This window comes from Neopelma chrysocephalum, unplaced genomic scaffold (genome assembly GCF_003984885.1).
Source record: "Neopelma chrysocephalum unplaced genomic scaffold, ASM398488v2 Primary Assembly neopelma1_23b, whole genome shotgun sequence".
Taxonomy (NCBI): domain Eukaryota; kingdom Metazoa; phylum Chordata; class Aves; order Passeriformes; family Pipridae; genus Neopelma; species Neopelma chrysocephalum.
Window position 1 is genome coordinate 5,487,988 of NW_020897692.1, and position 11,812 is coordinate 5,499,799.

General features: G+C 41.5%; 2 protein-coding genes across 2 annotated transcripts in view; one reads left to right on the plus strand and one right to left on the minus strand.

Moving 5' to 3' along the window:
* Positions 1–3,898, plus strand: part of BACH2 (BTB domain and CNC homolog 2) — a 194,097-nt gene extending 190,199 nt beyond the window's left edge. The window contains exon 10 of the mRNA XM_027695248.1: positions 1,031–3,898. Coding sequence (XP_027551049.1) covers positions 1,031–1,041 — 11 coding nt within the window. The 3' untranslated portion in view covers positions 1,042–3,898. The remainder of the gene's footprint in view (positions 1–1,030) is intronic.
* A 7,347-nt stretch (positions 3,899–11,245) lies between these two features.
* Positions 11,246–11,812, minus strand: part of GJA10 (gap junction protein alpha 10) — a 1,925-nt gene continuing 1,358 nt past the window's right edge. Inside the window, exon 2 of the mRNA XM_027698297.1 lies at positions 11,246–11,810. Within this exon, the coding sequence (XP_027554098.1) occupies positions 11,246–11,810 (565 nt within the window). The remainder of the gene's footprint in view (positions 11,811–11,812) is intronic.

Consider the following 11,812-nt stretch of genomic DNA (forward strand, 5'->3'; position numbering starts at 1 on the left):
GCGGGAGGGAAGGGTCAACTGACACAGTATTTTAAAGATGTTTTTCTGTTGCCTTTTTTTATTTTTAAGTGACCTCCTATATATATGAATAGATAGAATGTTTTCTGAGTATAAAACCAAGTTTTAACTTGCTTCCTGACATGAAGATTTACTCTACTAACAACTCATGTGCAACTGGTACTCTTGACCTCATTCCAACGGTTTTAAAAACCCCCCCACACAACCCATTGCGCTGCAGCTCTTAGGTTTGACCTGGCCTCATACTGGTGCTGGGTTTCTTGATTTCATCTACCTTGGGAACTGAATTTAAAACCACTGCTCAAATAAGTGTCTCTTCCTCAACCTTTCTCTCGTCTCTCTTTCCCTCCCCTGCAAGCTTTTCCGGATGTTTGATTTCATTCTTTCCCATTAGAAGTGGCTGATTTTGTGTCATTGCTTCCTATATTTACATGTATCATGGTTTTTCAGTGGGGTTTTTTTGGTGGTGGTGGTTGTTTTTTGTTTCTATTTTGTTTTGAGTTTTGCTATTTCAAACCATGTGGCTTTCAAAGCAGTTACTGGGCTAATGTTAAAGGAAGATATTGGGAGAATTAGTTTCAGACCTGGACACCAGTTTACATACCCAACTGTTCTTGTCTCGTGAAGTCAAACCAACTGACCACAAAATGTCATTAGAAAGACGGGAAAAAACCCTGGCTGCAGTATTTATGAATTTTAAGAATTTGACCAGTGGTCACTGTGATCTTCAGTAAGAATCTCTTTATATTTGTCAGAGGACAAATGCAGCATTTGTCCTGTCGGGCATTGCTTGGGAATGGCGTGGTGGGACCTCATCTCCCTGCTGAGCACTGCACCACTCTCAAGGGCATCCGAGTCCTCAAAGCTCTGTCCAGTCTGTATCTAGTCCTCCTTTTCCTCCTTTTCCTTGCTATACTTGTATTGCCAGGAAACCTGATTTCATTTAGGCTTGTTATGCTTTGTCAGGTGAGTACTACGCTATATAATGTGTTTGTTTCTCTGCGTTCTCTAGGGGTGCCTTGAACACAATTAAAGCTCATTGCAAGCTGATTCTGGAACAAAAAGATAGTGAAAAGATAAAAAAAATTTAAAAAGAGAGGGAAAACAAAACAGAAAACAAGCAAAACAAAAGCAAAAATGTTGGCTGTATTATCAGGTGATCCCAGTATTTATATCACAGACTTCCTAAAGTGATGACTCAGGCGTCAGTTTGATGCTGCAGTATAAAACTATTATTTTATATATTGTACAAGTAATTTATTAAATATCTTTTTAAGGGTATATGCTGCTTTTAAGATGCACTATATTTTTGGATCTAATCCTTGTAATATTTTTTTTCCCAAGGAAGTAAAATGTGCTGCAAAGGCAAGCCACAGTGATTAGTATGCTAACTGCTATTTCTCTTTAAAAAGGAGAGTGGGAACTAGATATGTAACTTTGCTAAGTGGATTAACTCCTGCCAGAGAAATGATTAATGCTGATAGTGTGGTTGTTAATCTGGAGTGCGACACTTTGTCAAGTCTGTATTCTAAAGAGTGCTTAAATAGAAGTTAAAATGCCTAGATATATAGCTAATTTTTTTAATATGCGACTTTATGATTGCCTAGTAAATAATACAGATCTGCTGGAATCACTATGATCCTGTAATAAAATGAGAACTGATCCACTAGGAGAAAGCATGGTGAAGCATTGCAATTCCAGAATCAACACCACATCCTCACTTGTGTCTTGTAATCCGCTGCTGTGGTAGTGAAGAGAGAGCAAGGGGTGCATTTTAAGAATAGAAGGCCCGTAGTGAATTTTGCAGTGAGACAAAATGAACATTTGTCAGGCTTCCACAGGCTCACATTTTTTTCCACTTCACGTCCTCTACCTTTGCAACAAGGAGTGCTGCTTCCACTTTTTTTTTCTCTGATCTGAGATGTGTTTGAAGGTGCCTCCAGGTGAATGTTGTAGCCCATGGCTACAGCATTTTAAAAGTCCCTATTTTAGGGCTGCCTAGAGAAAGTTTTGCTCAGAATGAGCAGCAACTTTGCATAAGGAGGGGATCTGCTAAGTATAGAGCAGTTTTATTTTTATCGGAAGTAAGGTGAAACTAAAACTATTAACATAAAGAACTTCTCCTCTCTTTCCTGTTAGAAATTCTCACAACAGATTTTGACTTCGTTTCAGTTTTGTCTCTGCCAACACAGTCCAGGTTAATTTTGCATCCATATATAAAATACGTGTATGTATGTATGTATACATACATCTATAATTCTAGTCAGAGTGTGTGTTTGTGTATTTTCCTGTTTATAATACATATATGTATATTTATAATACTCCTTGGAGTATTTCATGACTCAGGCATCAGGTCTGATGCTGTAGAATACAATATATGTGTATATGCATATGTTCAAATACCGTGTGTATATTTAAAAGATCTATTGTTGGTGGTCTGTAGAATAATTATTTCCTTTACTCTCAAAATTTTAATGGCATTACTTGCAAAGACTAAGTGTACAGTATTTTCCTACACTCCACCAAGATAGGTATTATTTATATCAAAGTCAAATATTGATATGCATTTTAAGGTATTACTCAGATAATGTTGACATTTTTGCAAAGAAAATTGCTTTTTGGCAGGAAGGAATGCTAAAAATATCTTTTTATAAGGTCATTACCCCCAACAAACAACTGCTAAAAAGCCAGTTAGATGACTCTTGTTCTTGTACAAACTTTAGTGACCGTGGGCAGAGCCCTTTCTGTAGGTGAAAGTCACAGTGTGGTTCATGCAGTGCCACCGTTGATCCCTTTTGGCTAATTAAGGGCATGCAGAAAGAAACTAGTATCCCAAAATAGAAATGGCAACTGGCAGTGTTTGATTTCATTGATTGCTTAGAAGCAGAGATGGTCCCAGGCTATGAACCCAAACGACCCCCGTGTTTTGGATGGATCCAAGTGGGGCCTGCATTTGCCAGCTGGGCTCGTCCCTGCAGCCAGAGGAGCCCACACTCTGGGATGTGGGCAGAGGAGGGAGCAGCTACCCTGCACTGAGGGTTGTGACTGGCTTCCCCCACCCAGGCCGGCATTACCCTGCGTTTGTGATGTACCCAGGAGAAACCTGCATGGTTTCAGTCCTGCTCTTACTACTCCGCTTGCTCTGCCTGAAGCTCTCTGGATCCCTCAAACCAGCAGGAATGATACTAAACACTTTGGTGATATTTGATGCATGGTTGTTTACTCATAGTTCCAAGCATCACCTTTGATTTCAAGGGTGGGGATGCCCTAAAAGTTTGTTCCAGAACCAGTTGGTTACAAGTGCACCTCTTATATATGCCTTACAAACTTCAGAGGCCATATTCAAAACAGGGTTTTATCAGTGTATGCAAGGGGGTGCAACCCCTCTTCTCTTCCTCCCCAGGTCAAACAGTATGGACAGTTTTCACACATATCTACCTGTATAACCCTCTGTACCTCTCATAACTGGTCAATGACTGTAACAGGTTACATCAGGTGTTTTTTCTACATACTTTTTACACAAATTCTATGCGATTAATGTAACTTAATTCAATGCATCATTTTATTGTACTAGTTCTTAAGCTTGTCTTTATTTTTTTTCTAGGTGACTGTGGTTTCTTGTGATTTTTATTGTATAAATAAATGAGGTGGCTGTTGATGCTTACTCTCTGTTACTAAGAATTTTTACCTTTTTGGAAGAAAGCATTGCTATGAACTAATGAATTTAAAATGTCATTTACTCATTGTAAATACAGTATTGTGCAAAAAAAATTAAACCACCCAACCCTTTTTCATTCATTTGAATTGCTAGTGTTAACTGAATTTTGTCTAGACACCATTTCTGTTGATGAAATAAAGACATATCATTATGTATTGTAAATCGACTCATCTTGACTCTGAAATTGATATTGCAGGACTCAGTTAACATGCAGATTGTAGGTGAGATTTAGGAGGGTAGGTTGGATGTGGTTGTTACTGCCTAGCGAATCTCTGGATTGATGAAGAGACCTCTACTCACATGGTCCCATTGTTAATTCACTGCTAGTCTTTGATCCAGGGATCCAGTTACCTTTGATCTGGAGGAACTGCCCAGGGTGTTTCATTGCAAAGATGTTTTAGGAAGATCAAATAAGCTGTATCTGTACCCATTCCCCTAGTGCATGACTTAAAGCAATTCTGCTAAATCTTTGGGTTCTTCTAAAGCGCCAGTGTACATGTTGGAAGGTGAGGGGAGAGGCTGGGGTTTGTTTCTCCTTTAAGGAAAACCTGAGAGAAACTGAGATTTCTGTAGAAACAAAATATAGCTGAAAAATATCTGTAGTGTACTTCTCTGAAAGAGGAAACTTGTACCATGGACCATTAGCATCACTTATACTGCAGGAAATCCAGAAAGAAAAGAAGAAATGACAACAGCCTTAGATGCTATTACCACAAGCAGGGTGCGTGATCTAGTGGAGGATGTTTGCTCTTTGGGATTCCAAACACATAGCAGCCACCTCTCTTCTTGTGTTGGATCCAAGCTGAGAGCCTGCTCATCGGCTTGCAGGAGGAGACACAGCAAGGGGGAAGTGGCATGACCAGTTGTCCTACCCCAGTCCACAGACTTGGTGGGATGATGCACTGTGAAGTGGCAAGGAGGGCAAGCTGCTAGAGGGAGGTCTTGAGGCTTTTTTATCACCAGACAGGAAACCCTAAATCACATTCCCTAGGCCACTAACCTTAGGGATACAAGCTGCATCCTCCTCCATCTGCAGCAGTGAAAGTTGCCTGCGATTTTTCAGTCTGAAAATTCTCAGGGAAGAAAATCAAACATGTTACTTTCCAGAGTTACTCGGTTTTCTGAGTCTTCCCACTGAGCCTATATAAAGAAAGCTTCCCACTCCCTCAAATCCGTCAGAAGATGTTGTATCCACCACATCTCTACAGCCTGGCAGTAGAGAATGTACTTTAGCCAAGCTGTTTCTCCATCCCTGATCAGTTGTTGATGGCACTTAATAGCCACTATCTCAAGTATTTCCTTTTTTTTTTTATCTTAAAATACTAAACAAATGCACAGGCAAATTGTTAAAGAGTTTCTAGGAAGGCAGAATATGAATGTAAATCGTGTGCACAAGAAAAAAAACGACACTGCAATCTTTATGCTTGACTTATTTTCCTGCTGTCCTGCTTTCTGCTAGCCTTGCCTTAGAGTTGTCAAATCATAGGGAATTTTTATGCTTTGGGAAAGCTGCATAGCAAATGAGTTTGTTCCAAGCATCACTGCTGAGGTGATAGCAAATATGAACTGTGATAAGATTGACAAATAAAAGCAGCCTAAAGTACGTGGCCGGAAACAGGATCAGGGACAGTCAGAAGAAGATGCTTTATTTTCCAGATACACGAGTGAAAGGGCTGCTTTCTTGGGCTGCTTCCTTGTGTATTACCCAGAAATTCAACCTTCCAGAGCTGGGATGTCCTAGCAAATTGAAAATGAGCTCTTTTTGGCTTTGCTTGTGTTTTGGTTCTTCTGTATGAGTTAATGAGACAGTGAAGCAAATAAGATTTTCATGACACTGATGTGATACCTTGCAGATTTTCTTGAACAGAAAACTGAAAAGTATGGATGTTTTGTACTTAAAGTAAGTTGCCTGGTACCTCTTAGTTTCAATTTTGAAGCCAAAAGCTTTAGCTATGAGAAGGCTACATTAGTATGGAAAGTCTCTATCAGAGCTTGAGGATTGCATTAGCACATGCAGAGAAGCAGCAGATATTCTTCAGTTGTTTTTTTCTCTCTCTTAAATTCTCTGTCCTTTCAGATTCCATGAGTCTTTCCTCCATCTTTTTATTCATCGGCTGCTGAAGTCTGGGAAGATAGAGGCCAGTAGCCTCCAGGTTACTTTCAAATCAAACTAATACATTCTTGTAGATGCCTTGGGTCTTACAGTGCCTTGAAGGTTTGTGGATCAGGCTGGTTTCTGATATGAACACTACTAGCATGCACAACAACTTGTACATCCCAAAATGTTCCCCCGAAGACACAAGGCTGTTTCTGCATTGGCAGCACACGCTGACCAGGCCCGGCTCAGTCTACGTGAGAAAAATCTTGAGTTGTGGAGTGAGCTACCCATTAACATCAGCAATCAGAGTACAGTACAGTTGGGATTGGTGTAAAATGGAGGAATAAAGTGTTTGCTTTTTTAAAGTGTTATTATGAATTTGGCATTATAGCAGCAGGAGAGGGGAACACAGCAACAGAAAACCTGCTTTTATCTCTCTGCTGAAGGCAGTTTGTGCTCAATCCCTTAGTTTATTTCTTCTCCTTAGAATGTCATTACTTTTTCATGATAGACGATAGTTCTAGGAGCATGCTCTGAAAGATAACAAGAGAAAGAAAGCACAAAGCTGAATTGGCTTAAAGGAGAAAAACAAATGTTGTCATAGTAATTAACCCCAACACATACACAGTTAAGGGAATCTGGTGTTTAGCTGACAACATACTTACCTTCTAGGGCTTTCTTCAGTAATGGCTTTAAACTGAAAGAAAGTAGGTTTAGATTAGATACTAGGAAGAAGTCATTTACTGTGGGAGCAGTGAGGCACTGAAACAGGTTGCCCAGAGAAGTTGTGGATGCGCCATCCCTGGGTGTTCAAGGCTGGGCTGGGCAGGGCTTTGAGCAAGTGAAAGCTGTCCCTGCCCATGAAAGGGTGGGGGCTGCAACTAGATAATCTTTAAGGTCCCTACCAACCCAAACCATCCTGATTCTATCATTCTGTGGTTTAGTAATTTGTTTGAAATCAGTGGACCCATCCTAGAGCCGTTGCTTTTCCTATTAAGAGGTTTTGTATATTTTTAAATGCTTTAAAACCATACAAAGAGCTCAAGCAAGTTCCACTTTCTAAAATCCAGCTTATTTGTTTATTACTGCATAAATCCTCAGAGGGGTTCATTAGTTGAACTCTGGGCTCAACTGCTGCTGACTCCCAAAGTTTATCTGTGTTTTTGCAACTGGTGATCGGTTACCTTTGAGTGATCAAGTAGCTTTAGCATGATAATTGGTACACTTGCTCTCATCACCACCAGCTTCTTCTGAGTGGTCCAGGGCAGAATAAAATACAAATACTGTGGGATTTATATATTTATTTTTAAAGAAGTGTTTACATTGAAAAACTGTACAAAACCAGCAGTAATTACCAGCAGGTGTAAATGTGAATACCTTTAAGGATTCTCAAAAATCCTAGAGGAGCACAGGGTTTTGCCAGTCCATTACCACAACTGTATATTTTCCTAGTGGAGCTCAGCCGTATGACTAACTCCTCTGTGCTTATCAGGTTTGTTATTTCAATGTACATTCAGTCTTATCAAGCTGTTCCCAGCCCCAGGAGCAAGAGCGGGTGAGCAACTAGTTAAATGAGTGGATATTTATTCTTCAAGTGTTGTTGAAAGGGTGAGTAAACATGCCCTGTTCTGAAGAAGACTGCAAGCATTCAGGCTGAATAGCAGCTCTCTCTTTCCAATCCTGCTCACTATGGAGTGTTTTCCCAGTGGGTAATAGGCTCAAAACTGAATGGAGAATTGAGAAGCAGAAAAAGAACTGAACAACACAGAGGAATAAAAAAGCAATGCAGTGAAGGAAAGTGAACCTAGTGAATTGTAAAATTTTCCCTAATTCGGCAGAGCCAGGATTTCAGCCCCGGAGACTTTCTTTTCTGCAAACAAACAAATCAGCAGCCCTATCTCAGACCGATTCGGCAAGCTCAGAGTATCAGTGTTGCTACTTGCTTCATTATCAGCTTCGTTCCCCTCATTCACCACCAGAAGGAGGCCTTGCTCTTAAAGATACATTGGTTACTTTGTAGCCAAAAATACAGATTTAAAGACATTTCACTCAAAGCACAGGTCTCTCTGGAGAAGAGAGTGGGGGAAATGCAGCACTTCTTGAAAAAAAAAAATCTGGCATTCCTAAAATGCCTAATTCTTTCAGAAAATCTTAATCTAGTAATTTTGGTTGCTAAGAACATTATACATCTTCTGATGACTTCCAATTTTTTTTGTGATTTAGGAACTTATCATGGCTTCATGAAGAAATACAATCATTAAACAATGTCAAGGCCCCCATCTTCTTGGTACCCTTGGGTACCTAGCAAGAGGACTAGCGCAGTAGTTCTCTTAACAGGCTTAGTCATGGATTGCAAATGTGATAATTAATTCCAAGTCATCTGAAATATGATGCTAGTCTAATGTAACTACTCACAATCACAGTTAACCAAATTAAAACTCATAGGCTTTAGAGCGTGTCATAGAATTCTTTAGAAAACTGTCATATAGAGACAGAAAAGAACTGACGCTGGACATGTTCAGGTAGCATGCAACTGGAATCTTCTGCTTTAGAAACGCAGGAAGAGACACAGATAGCAAAAGACTTCAAATGCAGCCAGCAATGAAATACCAGATGGCCTCCATCTTTTGCAGAAATGTTTGCATTCAGCTGTTGAATTGGGATGACATTGTGACACTCTAAAGATGCAGTGTCAGGATGTGGTCATGCTCAACTGAGCTTTCTGATGTTCTGCAATCGTTCCTTTGCAGAAAATGGATGAGGAAGGAGACTGCTTGATTCTGGCAAAGGGTGACTTCGGAAGTAAAGCCCCCATATTCTCTAATTATTCAGTTGGAGTGCTCAGATGTGACTTTCATCCCTCCAGAGAGAAGAAGAGAGTTATTCAATGGTCCCAATGGCTTCATACAGTCTTACATGCAGAGACTGTGAGACAATACCCCTTAGTGCAATACTTCAAGAGCTAGGTGCTTTTTATAGGCTGTAATTCCTGGCCCTGCCTATTTTCAAGAGAGCACAGATTGTATCTGTACTCGTTAGATGCTGACCTTTGACTGCATCCATCTATTCATCTTATCAGGCTTGAAAATATATCATCCACCAGTCAAGGGCCTGACTGGTGCAAATTATGAGGGGTTTTTCTCATACTATCATTCATGTACAGAATCCTATTGACAGCAGCATTAATTCCTACAAATCTTTGTGAATTCAGCTCCCAGCTGTCAGTTGTGACTGTAGTTATACTAAATTCCATCCTGCTCTTTTCAATGAGCTGTGTCTGAAAAGCTGCCAGTTAAGGCCTGCTTGCCTAAGGGAGGCTGGCAGCCTAGGACCATGTAGAAGGTGCCCTTTTGCTCCATAGATGTATCTCCCCTTAAATAAAAGTAAAAATGTGATGAGAGATGCAAACCTTAGGTCAGAACTGTGTGTGTACCCACAATATCTCTTAGAAGACAAGATACTACATAGTCTCTAAGATGAATCCTGTAAGTGAGCCTTGGAAATTTGGCTTTAGACAGCTATCAGTGAACAAATTGTTTGCCGTCACTTCAAAGATATGGTCCTCAGTACAAAGGTTTTAGAGACTTGCAGATAGCCTGTCTTCAGCTGTAGACCATTGCTGAATTCCCCTGTCAATGTAGAGTTTTGTAACATTATTTAGCCTAGCTCCCCAATGAGTTGAGATTAGTTCATCTGTATAGTCAGTGATGCTCTTATTATTGTGCTTAGGTGGAGTGAAATCAGTTGGAAATGACACTCATGTCATGCAATGACTCTCCACTTTTGCTTTGCTCTGTGCTTTTCCTGATGCAATGAAGGTCCAGTCCTGATGCAATGAAGGTCTGTCCTCAGAATCTAATAGATTGTTTAGATCCAATAGTTGAAACTAGGTTATCTTTAAGGTCCTTTCCAACCCAAATCATTCCATGATTCTGTCATTTACACACGATGATTGTCTTCTGGAAGTCAAAACGAATCTAACCAATGCTGACTGCCTTTGACAATCAAAATTAAATAGTTATTATAGGAACTGGGGAATACAGACTATTATAAGAATATCCAAGTTTTAATGCCCAGGTTCAGCATATTTATTATGCATCAGCATATTTCTGTATTGAAATCGATATTCATAAAATGCTGCAGCAATGCCAGAGTAAAGTGCATTTGCCAAAATCTTGACTCAATTTTGTTTAGAAGTACATTTAATTTTAAATATCATGTGCTGTAAGCAGGAAACACCAGGTAGCATACCTACATGAGTCACATTTTAAAATGCCAGGACCAGTCTGGTACACAATGATCCTCAAAGGCAGCATGCCAGAGGACTGTTACTTTCAAGAGTAATGACACTGTTTTGCAAACTGCCTGTATTTCTCTGAAGATCTCCCCTGGAAGATAAAGTCATTGTCATTACAAAAGAAAAGCTGCCAAACAACTTCTGTGAGTTCTCAACAGGGTGCTACTGAAATTCTGTCCTGCTTGAATAAATTTCTGTACTTCACCTTTTTGAAGAGCCTTCTCTCTGAGTATCAAAAACCAGCAGATTGACAGATTAGACTCAAGGCCCTCTCCCAGTATTAGAAATATTGAAGTGGAAAGTGGTTAAATTGCACCTAAGTGACAATTTATTATGGCTTATGCTGACTGGCTTATTGTAGAAACCGTAACTCCATAAAAACTGGAACCCACAAACAGTTTTTGGATGAGCAATGTGTAACAATGCCTTCTGTTTCTTGCCACAGAAGATTTGAAGATAGTTAGTTGTTCTGTTTTGTTTGTTTTGTATTTAGGCAAAAGTGTGGGTTTGGGTTTTTTTAGGAAGAGTGAGGAAAAAAAACAATAGAATCTATGACTCTGAGCATTTTGTAAAGTAAGCTTGTTTATTAGATGCCCTATAAAAAGTTATTTATGGGCTTGCTATTGCAAGCATTTGTAAAGGAGCCTCTATGCTCTCAGAAGACAAAACCTGTGATCTGAGGCAATCAGAATTCAAATAAAATCAGAATTTTAAGAAAGCCTTGTTGATTCTTGAGCGCAAGCACTATATGTTATCAACCCTGACTGTAAGCAAGCCTAGAGCATGTGGCCAAAGAAGAGAAACAGCTGCTGAAAAAGCAATTCTGTAGTCATTGGCTCTGCATTGCAATTATTTGGTGGGGTTTTTTATATGTATATCTTCTGATTTATTCATTGAACAATTACTGAACTCGGTGGTCACCTCTGGGACAAAGCCCCTGAAGCAGAGAGAAGTTGGGTCATTGAACTCAATGAATTCAAGACTTCTCTTTCTTACAGTGTCCACCTGGGTGGAGCTGAAGAACTTTTTCTTGGCACAGTTTCCGTCGAGTTGATTGGGAGGATAGAATGAGTATAAAGAAGCTGAGATTCGGTGACTTAGAGCTCCTCAGGACTCAGGAATTCCCTGGTGTTTCTGTTTTCACTGCAAAAGGAGACTGAATGTTTGGGAGCTTGGCATGGTCCGGGAGGCCACGAGGCACTGGGGCTGTGTTGGAAGTCCTGCCCGAGCCTTCCTGCCCCCTGGCTCGGCCTCTCCTCCCCCGTGCCGGGACAGGGTGCGGGGGCCCCCCTTCGCCCCCCTCCCTCGGGCTGCCCCGGGCGCTACTTGCCATAGACACGCGGCGTCCCATATTGGCGGCGGGCGGCGGGCTGGGCGCACCCTCCTCACGGCGCTTCCCCTCCGAGCCGGACACGGACCCGGAGCCGAGGCCGGAACCGCCGCGGGATGCGGTGCCCTCGCTGTCGCTGCCCGCCCGGCTCCCAGTGAGGACGCGGGAGAGGAAGCTGGACTTGCGCGTGCCTGGGCAGTGCCCGCTGTCCGGGGAGTCGCCGCGCTCCTCACCCAGATCGCGGCAGGCGCTCACCCGGCTGTGCCTGCGGGGCGCCCGGCGGGCGGTGGCCGCCGCCCCCGCCGCCCCTGCCCCGCCGCCCGGCGCGGCGGCCCGCGGCGCCTCCTCGCT